Source organism: Dufourea novaeangliae, unplaced genomic scaffold (genome assembly GCF_001272555.1).
Source record: "Dufourea novaeangliae isolate 0120121106 unplaced genomic scaffold, ASM127255v1 scaffold147, whole genome shotgun sequence".
Taxonomy (NCBI): Eukaryota; Metazoa; Arthropoda; class Insecta; order Hymenoptera; family Halictidae; genus Dufourea; species Dufourea novaeangliae.
In genome coordinates, this window is record NW_015374029.1 from 30,337 (window position 1) to 47,455 (window position 17,119).

At 42.8% G+C, this 17,119-nt stretch overlaps 1 protein-coding gene across 1 annotated transcript; it reads left to right on the forward strand.

The window, feature by feature from the left end:
• The first annotated feature begins 1,407 nt into the window (after window positions 1-1,407).
• Window positions 1,408-15,429, forward strand: LOC107189405 (interferon regulatory factor 2-binding protein 2). Its single transcript, XM_015577930.1, has 5 exons — window positions 1,408-2,917; window positions 12,293-12,444; window positions 12,634-12,820; window positions 13,500-13,741; window positions 15,122-15,429. Exons 1-5 carry the CDS (start codon window positions 2,206-2,208, stop codon window positions 15,260-15,262), a joined length of 1,434 nt encoding a protein of 477 aa, XP_015433416.1. The 5' UTR covers window positions 1,408-2,205; the 3' UTR covers window positions 15,263-15,429.
• The last annotated feature ends 1,690 nt before the right edge of the window (window positions 15,430-17,119 follow it).

Here is a 17,119-nt window from a genome sequence, read left to right on the forward strand (position 1 = left end):
TTTTTGATGTATTCTCCGTTGAAGCAATTCGTTACTTTCGAAGAATGAATATTGTTTATTGCTTACGATTTCGAAACGTTGAATAACAAATGTAGTTATTCCTTTGACAACGTATTACTATAGAAATGGGAATAATACTATCTCACTAGGTGACGATACGTAGTTAAAATAAAATACAGGCAAATATATATTATAATTATTTTACCCTTCTATAAATTATTTCACAAATACCAGAGAGTAAAATAAAAATTTCTCTCGTTTTTTGTAAGTAGATTTGTTAAGTAATAAATAGAATGCGGATGTTTATGAAAATGTAGATTCTTGTGCAAAAATTTATATAAATTGCAACTAAAATAAAAACTGTTCACTTTATTAAAAGTTCTATTCGCAAATAAAATAAAAAGTTCAGTGAACTTTATCAAAGATTTTGTTGTACTGAATTATAGACCATTATAAATATTATAAATGCATAAAATTCGCAGTGTAGTAATAAATAACAATATTGTTTAACTCGGTTTAATAGTTCAGTTCCATTATATTTTATAACCTAGTACATTCTATAGATGTATAAACTTCGGCAGTCGAATAATAACCATAGATCACAGGCGATAAGATATAAATGAAGAGAAGAAATAACAAACGAATTTTTTATTTAAATAACCACGTACAATAAAATGTCGTGTCAAATAATTGCTGCACGCCAGAGGTTACAAATGGGTGGGGTCCTTTTCCAATTTTTATGCGCCGTGAGATTTGTCTCGTCGACTTCTCCTCGCATTAAAACAAAAAAAAACGAAGCAGGAAGAAACAAAGACGGATGGTTGAAGTATATATACTGTATTAAATAATCTAACGGGGATAAACAATCGTCGGATTCAATTCACAGTACACGTTAGTAGAACCATCCATATTCAGTGGAAATCCAGAGTTAGGTTCGTTAGCAGCATTTTCTCGAGTGTAAAGTGGACCTCTCGTTGCGAACAGCGGGTATACACACGACGTGAGAGTGCGCGCGCCTTCTAATCGCCCCGTCTCTCTCACGCCAATGGGGGTATCTCGCGATCCTTCTCCCTCCTTATCGGTCTGCTGTGTTCGCCGCCGCGCTCAAGTCCCGGTCGCTGACTACGTGTCCCCCTAGGGCACCGGGCGATGCGCATGCGCAGCCTCGCGATTATGACGTCATGCACCATGACGCCACAACGCCCGATTGGCGGAGCGCGTCGTAGCCGTCGTTGTGTCGTCGTCGTCGTCGTGTCGAATCGTGCACCGTGTAAGTGGGTGGAGGGGCAAGGGGCTGGAACGAGCAGCAGCGAGCCAGAAGACGGGAGGGAGGGCGCGGGCAAGGGAGAGAGGAGAGCGACACCCGTAGCTTCGCTTTACCGCCGCATTCTCGAGCGTTCGTCTCCTCGTACGGCAACCAGACGAGCGAGCCGCACGTTGTCGTCGTGTCCCGCGAACCGCCTCGCGCATACGATTATTACTTTCGGTGTGTCTCGTGTTCAACCTAGAATACAGTTCCCTGCGCCTACCTGTGTGTGTGTGTGTGTGTGTGTACATGCATATTGCATTAACAACGCTTCTTCGTTAGCTGTTTTTTTTTTCAAACACGTCGATTCATACAGCTAGAAGAGGCGCACAAGCCGTGGCAAAAATAATCCTGGCGTCCGAATAATCGTGCTCCTTTTTCTTTCTCTCCGCGCGCGCTCCGCCAGCACGGCGCGCGTAGCCTATCCTCTTCGGGTTCGGCCGGTCGTAATTATATGCGCTTCGCTGCTGAAACCCCGGCGTACGGAATAATCGACGAACTACACCTCGAGCGTCGTTCTCGCCGCGTCGATTCCCATGTAACTGTGCGGCATCGTCGAAGAGTGGAAAAAAAAGGAGACGGTGGTGAAACATTCTTGGTGAGAATACGTTATTCAGCGCAGTGATTATTATTACCCTGACGGGTGTGAAGTTGGTTTACTTGGTGTTTTATACGCCGGAGGCTCGTGTTGCACGGTTTCTCGCGAATATGCTGTAAAAAAAAAAGGAATCGTCATCGTCTTTGTGCGCGTCGTTTCCGAGTGCGTGGGAAGAAGGATCGGGAAACGGGGGATATATAACAGTCGTGTTAAAGTGGATGTGGAGTGATAACTGGTACGGATCGTGACTCGCCCGTACATATATATACATATTCACAGACGGTACAGCAGTCTGGCAAAAATGATGGGGAAGAGAACGCAGTGCTACTTGTGCGATCTGCCCAGGATGCCCTGGGCCATGATCTTGGACTATTCGGAACCGGTGTGCCGCGGTTGCGTGAACTACGAGGGTGCCGACAGAATAGATTTGGTACTGGAGTCTGCTAAACAGATGAAAAAGGCGCACGGTTTTCAAGAGGCTAGATCCTCGACGTCGAAGACGTACAGAACGACCGGTCACGCCGAGCACAACGGCGCCACGAATTTGGACGTTCTACCGATACAGAACACCAGCCAGAGCCATTCGAGGCATCACAATATCGCCGGTTACTCGCAGCTTCACCATCGAAACTCGATCACCGAATTCAATTCCGGCACCTCGAGGCAACAGATCTCGCGGCAACACGAGGAGACTCATGAAATCCAAAATGGCATGAGGAGTAACAACGTGAGAATCCCGAACGCCCACCTAGCCGCCGTTGCGCATCACGTGAACCTCAGCCACAACAGAGGTATCGCACAGTTAAAACGTGGTATCTCGACCATCGACGAGGACGAGCACGCGGAGAAGAGGCTTTCTTTGGAAGAACAGCATCCGGTCAGGCCGCCATTGACCAGGGGCGATTCCTTGCCAGCTGTGAGCCTGGCCGTCAGCTACGTTCAGGACAGAAGCAAGGAGAAGCATCCTGTGAGGGCACCCAGTTTCGAGACCGCCACTACGTTCAAGTCGAACGGTGAGTTTCGCGGATGGAAACAAGATACGCTCGTGTTGTATTTCCGCCCGTGAAATCTGACAGTATCACACAAAGACCCCCCTCATTTTTCTCGGAACTTTATTTCTGTAGACACTGCCGTCCATATGTAATTTTGACACTGGGCGGAGTCCCGACCCAAGGAGTCTTTTATCACTGTTATTGATGCCATGAACAAGCTAATGGTATAATTATTTTGGGTTCGATATAGTTTCAGTGTAACGATATAGTTTATTGTTACGCCTAATATAGATTAATGGTTATTCAAGGAAATACTGTGGAAATTAGAGAAATATCGAGAGACAAAGAAAAAATTATGTGTGTCCAAATATCAATGGATGGTAGTGTGTATGACTGAACTGCTTTCGATTCACTGCGTTCAATGAAAGGCTAAATGATCGTTGGAAGACAATGTATAGATATCCCTAGGCATTTTAACGTTCGGATGTGTATAATTAATTGCAACCTGGACAATATCCGTTGTCCTTATATATATCACACGAAAGTAACGTATCTCGAGCGTTTCTCGAGCAAACGGTCTTTCTCGCGATTTTATCGGTTGGTAGTAAAAATAGGAATGCGTTTCAGTCGTGCGCGCGTGGCCATCTGGCAAGAGAAAAGAGCCGCATGCGTGTGTGTTAAAACACGCGTGTGCCTCCACAGCCTTCCTTCGGGCTTCGAAGAATCATCACGGTTAAAGGAAGTCGTGTCTTCTTTCTGTCTTTCTTCTTCCTACAGCTGGTTGGGGCTTGCCGACAGGCTTTTCCCTCCTCCTTCTGTTTCACAGCCGGTTCCTTCATTCAGGACGAAACAGCCAGTCGTCCAAACGCGTATACAGTAGACGACGTACGTTGAGCACGTGATGAGACGACCAAAAGATATACCCCGAGTTGCCGCGCCGTGACGTCCAATCGAGTGACGTCACACGGTATTTTTAGATACAATGAATGAGACCGTTGTGTTGCTTAATACAAATCTCATCGTTAAGCGAACATTTTGCGAGTATAATTTCACTAAGCGAATCGTAACGAAGAGAGTTGGGGGATCAGGCTAGTTAGAAAATGTACAACCAACAACAATGTATATGTTCCCAAAGTCCAGACCTTTGTACTCCCTGCGTATTATGTTTCATGAACCAAGCAGTGTTTACTACCTATTATGGATCGTGAGCCATATTACTTTCGAAACATGTGTATATATATATAGCATCGAATAGAAAGTAACATTTTTTTTCGACGTAAAATCATTCGTGCTGTTAATTTGTTAGTGTCAGTGTGGAGTACTTTCGTGAAAACCGGTTCTCGTGTCTGTAGCAGCGCGATTGTATTTTGCTGCATCGCGAAGGTAACTGTAGTATGGCCCCCTTTTTCTTGCGCTCTTTTTCATAGTAGGCTCTCTCATTGACGAGGCAGAGTTGACGTTGCTAGAGTTAGTTCGCGCTGCGCGTGTTCGTCGTCGTTCGTGTTGCCCGCCACCTCTACGTACCTACGTACAACCGGGGTGACCTTGGTCATCGACCGTTATTTCGACACTGGCCACTTTCTAATTCGACCTTAACGCGTGTATGTGTGTGTCTGTTTACGGTTATCGAATGGCACGCTCGCCGCTGCAGTGCCCGTGCAGGACAGTCGTCTGTTTCGCCGCGTCTGGAAATTTTTCACTCGTACTTACACGGGGGTGGGGGGGGGCTCAATTATTACCATGTATTCTGTTCAAATATATTAGTTATTTACCCCGTGGTGTTGTTAACGCCGTCTGTGATATTTCTGTCATCGACGAAAAAAGTCATATTGATTTTCTTCATTCACGTTTTTATTACGTAACCGAAATTATAATCGTGTTTTTTAACCTAACCTGAAACGTAACACGCGTCGCACCAGCTGAAAGTAATACAATACATCTAACGTGAAATTCTATAAAAACGAGGGATTTGCACTAATTAGTGAAGAAATTCGCAAAATTTATTGGACTTTAATTTTATTAGACATGAGTAGAAATACTTCTGTGAACTAACGGCAATAACAGTGTGGGTTTTACCTCGCTTCAGGTATTTTTGTGTTACCTGACCTTAAACCGTTCCTCCGAGTCCTCATAGTAACGTCGAAGGGGGTAATTTACAATTTTATTATCAGCCCTCGAAACGGTCTAATGGAAAAATCAAGCGTCGGTAGGATCCTGTTCCAATGACCTAACGGATTTTTAAAAACCGTTCCATTTAAATTGCCTGGAGGGGAGCTATAGAAATTGTACCGGATCAGGTATTTTAGAAACGGAATGCACGGTCCGTTGTCTGTACGATATAGAAATTCATTTGTAGCCGTTCAGGGATAGCTAGCGAACCGTTACCCTTGTTGTAAATACTGTTGAGCCGACCTGACCCAAGATACGTTAGAATTCTCGCAGAAAAATTTTTATTCCGGCCTTTTTATTTTTATTTCTGTGCTTTCATTTTATCTTCGAAGGTATCGTTTCCGCTCGAGAGACAACATACACGTTTACGTATGCGCGTTTTTGATAAAAATAGATTACGGTTGGCAAAGATTAGGGTCTGGAAATAAACACCGGCTAGGACAGAAAGTTTCCGAAAGTGTGTTCTGTCGCCATTTTTTTTCTCTCTCTTTCTCTTGCATAGGCTAACGCTTGGTCCCGATCGAGGCTCGTGCCTGATAAATTCAAATCGGAAAAAACGATAAATTTATCACGTGATCGGTTTCGTAATTGTATTTATTGTACACGTTACGAATTTGAATAAATGTGCGCGCCTCGGGTATCGTGAGCAGACGTAACAAACGCTCGCCTACCTCGTGGCCTTATCTCGTTAAACAGTGTATGTATATCTATATGTAATTCTGTGCGTAGAATTGTCTGACCGCATGTATACGCCATTGTATTTTCCCGTCTCGGTTATACTTCAATTTATTTTTGTCCGTTTCACGTTCTGTCCGTGCACATTATAAACTCCCGTCGCTCAATTTTCCATATACGTATATTAGGTGTACAAATTAATTCGCGACTCCCACAATTAAATATTGATTCATCACCGCCATCATTTTTTCGAGAGGGTATTCGTCAAACTACCCCAGAAATAGCGTAAATGCGCAGAGAATGGTGAAGAATATTTTCAAGACTACACTGGTATTTTGGTTTTTTGAAAGTAAATAAATATATGAAAAGGATGCTACGAATTAATTTGTACACCTAATAGCGAAGGAAGTTAACTTATACAGGATGTCGGCGCGAACAGTGTACACTCCATGTTTCCTAAACTATTAGAAATACAAGGAAATTGTTTACATAAGATTGAATGGCACGAGGGGGCTAATTAACGGCCTAGCACAAATGTCTCTTAGCATTATTATTTTAAGATATTGAAGGTCAAGTTTGGTTTTTTAAATGTAATTGTATATTTCTTTTTAGATCACTTGATAATTTGTTTCAAGACAAATTCAGAAACCTTTAATATATATACCCTTTTTCAAAAAATTTCTGAAATATTGCGCTTACAAATTTACTGATTACGTGGCACTGAGGCGCTAACAAGACCACCTCCGATACTTGCTACTCGAGCAGGTTTTCTTCCGTTGAAAATCAGTAAATTTGTAAGCGCAATATCTCGAGAACTATTTGGAAAGGATGTATACATTAAGGGTTACCGAATTCGTCTTAAAACGCACTACAAAGTGATCTAAAAAAGAATGTATAATTCCATTTAAAAAATCAAACTTGACCTTTATATCTCTTAAAATACTAATGTGAAGAAAAATGTGCCATAGTCCGTTAAAATTAACCCCCTCGTGCCATTCAATTTTATATAATCAATTTTCTCGTATTTCAAATAGTTTAGGAAATAACTGACTGCAGACGGTTCGCGCGGACACCCTGTATACACGTCGAGCACTCCTACCCGCTAATGGAGAGTAAAGTGCATAAAAGGCTTTCATCAATTCCATAGATTAATCTGATACAGGAATATATTGAACCGAGGTCCTCTATCATATATAATATCCTTCCCCTTTATATTTATTTTTTTCTTCATTGTTCAAACCAATGACCTCTCTCTTCTACATTCAATCATGCATGCACAGCCGAAGTAGGTTTTTGGAATGACAAGAATCTCGCGCAATTATGCGACGGAAACCACGTATCGTTTTACGCCCGATTGGTCCGATACACGTACATAATAGTATATAAGTATATACATATGCATGCGCAACACGAAGCAGAGAGAGACCACCGACTTGTGAGAAACGGCGCACTCCGTCAACGGTAGTAACAAGAACGAGCTTTGTCTTATTTCGAAATGATCGCTGCTACGCTTCGCGAGTTCTCAACTGTACTCTCCATCGATCCACCGTGTGCACAGGCACAGAGAGAGAAAGAGAGAGCACGTACACATACACATTGCCTTCGTCCTACGTCACTGAACGATTATCGCGTTCGTCCCGTCGTGCGTGGCTGCTCGTCGCGTATCATATACCGGGTAGTTCTGTAAAACACGTCATAGAACTAAATTCGAATAAATGATCAAAATATCAATTTTTCTCTCGATCACTTCGAGGAGCAAACAATTTCACGGAGCTGCCCATAACGTGTATGTCACCACAGTAATATAGCAACCTAACCCCCCACATTATTCTTACTGTATCGTGTATACTTTTATTGCGTGTTCATCCCTTACAAGCCCGATAATTTTGTTTCCCGAGCCCATAAATTCAACACTACTTTGATTCCACTATTCGCAAAGAAAAAACATGTTCTTTTCTCGTTTCATTAACAGTGCTTTCAAGGTTATCTCCGTTGTGTGTTCCTAAAAACTTTCGGGCCACTGTGTCTAGAGGACGCGTCAGCCGTGCAACGCGTGTGACAGCGGCGTCAACGACGTGCGGGGCTGGGTTGGGTCATACTTTCGAAACAAGGCCACCGTGTATAGTTGACCGGTTAGAACAGGCGATATACAAAGTGCAGAGTGTGACTAAGCCGGGGGCCGCCTACGTGCGTGATGCGATGTTGTGTCTCTCTGTTATAAAACCGCGCATGTGCGTCGTCCTCTTCCATGCCCCGACGACGACCGCTTGCCTCCCTCCTCACCCTACCGCGTGTCAACTAGTTTGCTTCGCTTCCTCTCTGTGGCCGCTGCAGCAACGTGTGCTACGTTTCTTCGCATGATTCAAGACGGATAGAGAGGGACGCCTCGGCCAGCCGGCGGTCCTCGCTCTATCAGAGTCACCGCGTCACGGAAAAGTACCGGTCACACGTCTTCTCGATGACAAACCACACACACAGGCACACACGATCTCTCTAGTCGTGTATGTGAGAGAGAGAAAGAAGACCTTGCGGTGTGACTCGTACGCTTTGGCTCCGTCAGGGGGTTAGGAGTGAGGGGGTGAGGGTGGGGAGGATCTACGTGTGGATGCTGCGTTGCACTGGAATAGCTGGGGATAGGAGGATATCGCGTGTCACGGTCCTACCGTGGAACGTGACGAAATCGTGCCTTTTAATATCGATTCCGTGCTTATCTCGCACTGGGGGAATACGATTCTCCGTATAGGAGGGGAACGGGAGTTTGGAAACGTGTAAACATCGCTTGGAAAAATAATGAGATGATAACGCCGAGAAGTAGTGCGTTGTCAGTAAATTCAGAAGAGACCGCTGGGAAGACTGTGTAGAAGATTTCTGAATCCGGTAGCTTTCCTGGGAATTAGAAAGTGCCTTCGTGATTGATTGCCATGAATGATTGCAATTTATTAGAGTACAACCACTTATAGAAAAACCTGTTTTTTTTCTCTTTCTTTTAACCCTCCGAGTACTTAATCTTTTGTGTACCGTCTAGAAATACCTTGGAAAATATGCATTCTTGAAGATATCTATTAAAATTGACACATTTGTTTTAATAATTATTTTACGGTTTTTTTGTATTTCGTATTATATAAAAAAAGTGGAAAGAATTATTCTTTCGTTACTTTGTTATATCGGCTCAAGGTATTTGTGGCCCCAAGATGTTTCGGCTTGTGGCCACCAAGAGAGTTAAAGAAAGTGAACATGAAATAGGTTATGAAGGCACGCTAAGTGTATATTTTTTACTGTGCGATACTAATGTTAGATAGTTGTCCAGGGTCGTGACGATATTCAACGCGTGGGCAAGAGCAGACACTTTTTTTCGTTCTCGAATATTGATATAAGAGTTTTGTAAATTGGAGAAAACCAGGCGGCCGCGTGGTTGTTTGTTGACCTTTCTTAATGTATAATCGATTCGGTGAAGGAAGAACGCGCGCTTTTAACGGCGGCAACAGACAGCACGTTTTCATGAAATATTAAAGAGGTGGTTTAAATACCTGCATGTTGTATTTAATGATCGATTTTGAATAAAATTAACAATTTAAAGTATGTATCGTAACATTTCATGAATTTACTTTATATATACGTTTTTAAGATTGAATAACGTATCCTTGAAACAAAACAGACTATTTCTTCTGGGAGTGTAATGATATAACTTTTTTGTAGAGGCTTTACGGTTAATTTGAAGGTTACATGGAATATTCTTTGGTGTTCAGTAGGTTAAGAAAGAAATACAATCTATATAATTGTAGTAAAATCATACTATTTTTGCTATCGTATACATATCTATAACATCGGCACTATTTGAAATTATGACAACGTAATAAGAAAATATTATAAAATTATATGGTAATATGTTATCTAAAATAAAATATTATTTAACCCTCGATGACAGACGTGAAAGCCTATGGCCAGGTCACGTGTGACCCATACTAGGCACTATATACACACATATGAAAATATTACATTCCATTACAAACATTTTATGAAGAATAATATAAAATTTGCATTTTCGTGAAAATTGATTTTCGTTAATTCGTCAGACACATCTTCATTCCTGAATCAACATCGAGGCATACTGAACGAAGTGACCCAGCCATTGTTATGCGAGGGTTAATATTATATGTATACATGTATATGTCACCGTATGGCAGCACACGATAATATATCGTTAATAATCATAAAATATCCATGATATTATCCCTCCGTTGTCACACACCTTTATTTTTTCGGAACGAAGTCGCCACATACTGGGTCGATTCGACCCAAGCTAATTTTCAATCTGACTGCTGTTAAAAATCTGTTAAATTAAGTCGAAAAAATTCTAAGATAATGTTTATACATTGCAGAATATATTTTCATTGTACAAATTAACATTCAAAGTATCATTATGTTTAAAAAAAATTGTCGAACAAAGTTTCTTTTACGATACACTGAAATTATTACATGGCGCCAGTAGCACCATATTTTCAATGATGTCACAATAGCACATATTTTCCTTCAAAGTCATATTTCGGGTCATTTCGACCCAGTGTGACAGCCACGGGTTAAATTATGATAGTGCGTGGTGATATTGTACACTGTCGTGCAAACTTGACTTCCGCTGGAATTAGCGTTACTTCAAATACTGAAATAAATGTTAAACCGAATGTTAATTTGGTATAAATTTCAGTAACTCCGAGACCAAGTGGTAGGAGGTCTTTCCCTTACATCACTTTCTCCCCTAGCGGAAGTCGAGTTTGCTCGCAGGGGTACACAATCATCGGTTCGTATGTTCCTAAATATGTATAATATCATCATGTGTATTCTTACATGATATCTTACGATATCAGCATAATACACGACACGGTGGTATCATACGAATTGAATTTATGCAACGGGATCCTCGATATTCACGTGTGTCTGGCATTAATGATTTATCGGTTGTGGTTGCCCCAAGATGGCCGAAGCGCCGTGGAATCGTAAACAATGCCAGAATGCGTAACCTCGTCCCTGTAGTATTCAGGCACCCAGGAGGGGGGGATACTCTACATTCCGCGGTGTGTACAGGCGACGATCGCGTCCATGAAAAGTAAATAAGTCACGAAAAGCAATTCCGTACACAACTCTCGACCCGATATAACACCGAAGGCACGTTCTTCTTCCACGGGCGTGTCTTCTCCTTACGGAATATAAATCCTCTGCCCCCGGGAGTAATATTTGAAATTCGCGCGATTTAACGGACAGCTGATAATTCAGCAGAGCCCGTAGTGTGTGGCGTGTTCGTAAAGTCGGTCGAACTCACCCCCCCCTCCTCCCGCGTCTTTGAGCGCGTTTGCAGAGAACGGCGTTCCCAGGACCGATGCGACGGACAATAAAAAAAACAGTCGTCGTGCGTGCTCCCCGTCGTCAATCCGTGTGTAATCACGATTCGACGGAGGGACCAAAGGATATCTATGTATTTCTGTCTTCCCATCTGAATCATTTGCCTTGTTAAAAAGTCGTGTAGCCAGAAATACTTTTGATGGCTGTGTTTCCGAGAAAAATGGTAAATAGATAAGAAACCAGCTTCGGAAGATCGTACGGGCTGTATTCGACGACGCGACTAGCGATCGCGTTCCGTCACGTCACGATAGATAGCACCGCGGACTTGTACACATGGAACCAATACGCACGGAACCTACAGTGAGCAGAAAAAAGTATCCATACATCCATGATTCTTTCCATAAACTAACAATACTGTTTGTAGTGTAATAACAGGTTAAAAATGATCATCGGGTTATTATACTTCTGTATAAAGCTGACTTGTTTCAGTATACTTGGGAGTACATTATTCTTGACTTAATACTGTAGATGAAAATAGTATCGTTGGTTTGTGATGAGTAGACAGCGGAAGTTTATACAAATCCACAATTTCAGATACTGATATCTAAAAATTAAAATGTAGCAGAATTTTGAATTCTCTACTAGAGGCTTTACTGCGTTAATAGTAACACATAATAGCATTAAACTTTATTAAAACCTTTATTTTATTGCATTTCCCAAGTTAAAAGATGCTATAAATGCATAATCATCCCCAGTTTAGAGATAAGTCACTAGCGCATGGATATTTTTTTCTTCGACTGTATATGCACGGAATCGGTACGGACGGAACCTATATCACCGACGAGGTATAAGAATAGACCTAACATGCAATGTAATTTTCTGTCCCATGCTTCGGGGGCGTCAGAAGCCTCCGTAACATTTCATTATTCCATTCCTTGCTAGCGAAACCGGGGTAATAATGTATGTATGTATCGCTATATGCAGTCACGGGTGTGTGTGTGCTGTGCGTTATCACGGTGTCGAACGTAGTTCCTGAAATCGGCAACTTTTATGTAGAGGTGCGCTCAAACCAGCGTGATTTCCATGGGACACTAAGTCCCATAAGATGTTAGGTCTATGCTTATATCTCGTCTGTGCCTATACGAACGGAACCAATAGCGCGCAAAACGTGTGGTGTATGCGTGTCTAGGTGGTCCATTGAACTAACTCGAATTTCAGGATCATACGTTGGCCCCTCCATCCCGTTGGCGCCGGCGAACGTGGCGGCGAACGGCGGAGGCTCTCCGCTTCGTCCACGAACGAGTCCTCCGCCACCGCCACCACCCGCCCAAGAAGGCTCGAATGATAATCAGCAATCAAATCACCACCAGGTAATTAAGTTCATATGATAATCTTAGGAAAGTGGGGGGGGGGGATTCTGGAAATCCCATTTGCATGTCCAACCGATCCTTAAACGATATTACATATTCGCGGGTTCTCTTGGCGTGCAAGGTTGTTCTATTTATAGATGTTTGTATCCGCGACAATGCAAATCGAACCGTTAATTATTTACTCTTCAGGGTTCGACGAATGGCCCGTCGCCGATGGCCGCGCTAATGTCCGTCGCTGACAATCTTGCGTCACCGGAATCGGTGCCGCAGCCACCGAACAATCCAAGCCCGACCAGCAGAAGCCCTCCGACCACGGCAACGAATGTCCAACAACGAAGCGCATCCAGAGGTTCGCAGCACAGCCCGAACAGTTCAGGTAAAAGACGACAATACAGTTCCGCTCATCGAGTATTAGGACGTGTTTATCGAGTACGCACTATAAATTTGACGAGCCCTTACGAAATTAGTTGTTTAAGGGATATACAAGGATGTCCCAAAAATGTGGGACAATCTGTAACATGCATATTCCTCATGCAAATACAAATCGAAAAGTCCTCTACCATTTTGTAACCTTTAGCTCCATTTCTGAGATATCAACAATTAAACAAACTCCAGTTAGCTGAGCGGTCGGCCACACGTGCGCGCAGGAACAGTCAAGAAGCAGAGGCCAGTCAGCTGGGTCGCGCGCTTCATAACTGTGTGTCTGCGCACACGTGTGGCCGACTGCTCAGCTGATTGGGGTTCGTTCGACTGCTAATATCTCCGAAATGGAGCTTCAGATTACAAAATGGTAAAGGACTTTTCGACTTGTATTTGCACGAGGAATATGTATGTCGTAGTTTGTCCCATCATTTTGGGAGACCCTGTATAATTCTTACGAAACACATCATATTTTCTTTATCTGGACCAGTTGGTCCCCAATACTTATGAGCGGTAGTGTATATTCGTATCCTGTCACGAACACTCTTCCTGTTCTGTTCCTCGCGTAACAGTGGCCTCTTGGAATACGTTTAAATAAGTGTCTTGTTTTTCTTTCTTATTTCTTTTAAATGTAGGATCAGGTAGGAGGTCCAGTGGCTCGAGGCACGTGTCGTCCACGACCGTGACGACATCGACCGAATTAGCGGTCGCTCAGGTCCCCGGAGCGGAACAAGTGTCTGCGCCGATACTGAAATGCACCCTGTGTCAAGAACGGCTCGAGGACACGCACTTCGTGCAATGTCCCAGCGTACCGCATCACAAATTCTGCTTCCCGTGCAGCCGGGAGAGCATAAAGAGACAGGGTGCCGGCTCAGAGGTACGTGTTCTTTACAGTTTCTTCATTTTTTCGATTGGGGTTAACACTTTACTGACCGGTAGCCTATTTAATAGACTCCTAAATTTAAGTACATACAGAGATAAGAAGCTTTTTAATTTACTCTTAGATTAGGGTTAAAGCGCAGTGCCACATAACCACTAAGCAAAATAAGTACGTGTTTAAGGCATCGAGGGAAGGGAGCGCCACAGACATTTTCCATTGCCATATATTTACCATGGACCAATTTCAATATATCTTTTTAAAAATATGTAATAAGAATAAACTTTTGATACACCAGTATCGAGGATACCATTGCTTCTTCAGATTTAGCGATATTAAAAATTTTCTTGCATAAAAATAATCTTTTCTTCTGTTTCTGACAAATACATGCCTGGTAAAAGTTATGACAAAAGTACTAAATTCTTTTAGGTGCTTAGGTCTCTGAAGGTCTTAATCCGGCCCTAGGTTAATGAAGGAATTGTTACGTTTTTCTATTAGAGTTCTTGCTATTTTTCATGAATGTAATTTGCTTACTGTGAAATTGAACCTTTCAATAATAGTTCCCTGGCTTTTGATTGTTGCGGATCTACCGAAAATCTATTGAGTTGCAATCCGGTGGGTAATGCGTTAATACACCACAGACGAATGTCCTTCGGTATTAAACCCGTGTTACGCCACAGTCGGTATTGTTTGACAATTTATGTGCATCTATCTTTTTCTATTGCTCGAAGAATTTTAAAAGCGAACGAATGCATGTACGTGTGATAGTCGGGCGGAAACGAAGTCAGCCACAACTGGTTTAAGTGGTTACCCCTTTGCGGTCCTATGTCTAGTGTGACTAGGGATAATGATTTTGGTCTAAAAGGTCCAATGCCCAGTGGTAAGCTGGACAATGATTTTATTCTATTGTAGTAGGTACAATGTCCAGTGTAACCTGAACAACGATTTTATTCTAGTAGGTCCTAGGTCTAGTGGCGACATGGACAATGATTTTATTCTATTGTGGTAGGTACAGTGTCCAGTGTCAACTGTACAACAATTTTATTTTAGTAGGTCCTAGGTCTAGTGGTGACCTGGATAACGATTTTATTCTAGTAGGTTCTATGTCTAGTATGACTAAGGACAACGATTTTACTCTAGTAAGTTCAATATTCAGTGTGATTAGGGACAATGATTTTGTTCCAGTAGGTCCTATTTCCAGTGTGACCTGGACAACGCTTTTATTTTTACCCTGCGTTGGTGTGTGTACACTATTAAAATACTTACGGACCGCAAAGGGTTAATATACCGATTTAATCAGCGCGTGGAGGGAGAATCCTAAAACCGTTCGTGATTCGGTTCGGGGGTAGTTCATGCAAATCGTCTTTTTCATTTTTCCAGGTTTATTGCCCGAGCGGGGAGAAGTGTCCGCTGGCGAACAGCCAAGTCCCGTGGGCGTTCATGCAGGGCGAGATCGCCACCATTTTGGGCGACGACACCACGGGCTCCGGTCTGAAGGTGAAGAAGGAGAGAGAAACTTAAAGGGATTCTCCGTAAACAAAATGTTCAATCGGGGCTCAAATTTTGCACCCTCGCCAAAGGAGGGTTGGAATCATGGTGGAACCGTGAGGGTTCCACCGAAAACACACAAAATACAATTTTGGTAAATGGTGGTGATCGGCATGTTTCGGCCTGGGTTGGTGTGTGGCCAAACATGCCTCGACTCGAGCCAAAGACGTTGTCGGTGGTAAAAAATTGGATTTTCAACGAGCGTTTGTTGTCTTCTGACGCGCGTCAAATATTGTTCGAGGGGTTGCAGAAACCGGACGATTTCAGTTTCCAGCGTGTCGGACGCGTACCGTACGTGTAATACGTCGTCTTCATCGCTGGGGGTGAGATGATCGTTCGGTTCCCCTGGCGCGAGACAACGAATTGTGGTTTCGATCGGATCCGGTCCGATCGAATTGTTTTTTGACCGGTCTTGAGAAGAAGTCTTTGGCAAATTTTGCACGCTGGCGTCGGTGCTGCACAGACACAAGGTGGCATATATAGAGAGGAGGAAACACATACGCGTTGTACATATATGGGATTATCTGTAGAACGGTTAATTGCCCGCGGCGAAAGATGTGGAATAAAGAAAAAAAAAAGAAGGCGAGCAAGAAAAATACACGTGGGTGGTTTTTGTCGGATTCCGTACGAACAAAAAAAAATGTATAGAGAGGAACGTCGTCGCCGGAGTAGGCGAGACCTTGTGTCCGGTTTGGGTTTGTACTTAGGCTCGATGTGTGGCCTTTATTGTTTGTTGTAGCGCGAAACAGTTTTCGCGTAACTTTTTCTTTTTATTGTACAACGTACCAGCACAGACACACACACACACACACAAACAACACACATTCGTACACACACAAGCCATGAAGGTGCTTCACACGTATACATTCGTACACACACACACACACACACACACTGATAGACACACATATAAACACGTAAAAACATGATGATACCGTCACAGAATTGGACGGTTGTGTATTGTACTTTATTTTTACCACGCTGCATATCGCGTGATTCGCGGATTAACCGAAGTCGAGCCGCACGCGTGTCGCTTCGGTGGTTGAACCGATCCGGCGGCCAGGATACCCCTCCGACGGGTTCGTCCAGTTTCTAATCGTTTATTTGTATACTCTTTCTACTTGTTACACAACTCGTTGTATCATAAGAGGAAAAACAAAAAATAAGAGAAAGGAAACAACGGCGGATCGTAAATATTTCAGGACCCAGCGTACGGGTTTTTTCTTGTACATTGTGTATATGTGTACATACCACATTAATTAATAAAACGTATGACTAAAGGAGTAACCATTTTTAAGTGTACAAAAGAAAAGTTACATTCGTTTTTTTCGCGTGTTATTATCGATTTAAATTATTATCTTTCGTTTCTGTATATGTATATTTTTTTTTCGTTCATTTACCATTCTCTCTCTCTCTCTCTCTCTCTCTCTCTGTTTCGTTTCGACTCTCCGGATTTAATGGGGCCCGATTGTGTACCGCGCCGCCCAAGAGAGCCGTTTCTACGCTTTAAATTTTCCTTCTAGTTTTCGTGAGACGTTCGAACACACGCATAATATCGTCTTTTTCTTTTTGATCGTTTCCCCCCTCTCTCTCTCTCTCTCTCACTCATTCTCTCTCTCTCTCTGTGTCTATCTGGAGAAGATTACGGATCGATTGCGTGGAATATCATAAAACCTTGTAATCGAAAACATCATTGAGGGGGAGGGCTAGCATCGTTCTTGTCCAATATTGTGCTGGAGAAAACGAAAGAAAAACAATACGAAAGAAGAAACTGATCACGATATATCTGGGATTATTTGTGTGTGTGTGTGTGTGTGTGCGTCTGTCTGC

Excerpts from the sequence above, each read along its gene's own strand:
- LOC107189405 (XM_015577930.1), top strand. The coding sequence starts at position 2,206 with ATGATGGGGAAGAGAACGCAGTGCTACTTGTGCGATCTGCCCAGGATG. Across the intron at positions 2,918-12,292 it reads CACTACGTTCAAGTCGAACG|GATCATACGTTGGCCCCTCC; the intron begins GTGAGTTTCGCG and ends CTCGAATTTCAG. Across the intron at positions 13,742-15,121 it reads GACAGGGTGCCGGCTCAGAG|GTTTATTGCCCGAGCGGGGA; the intron begins GTACGTGTTCTT and ends TCATTTTTCCAG.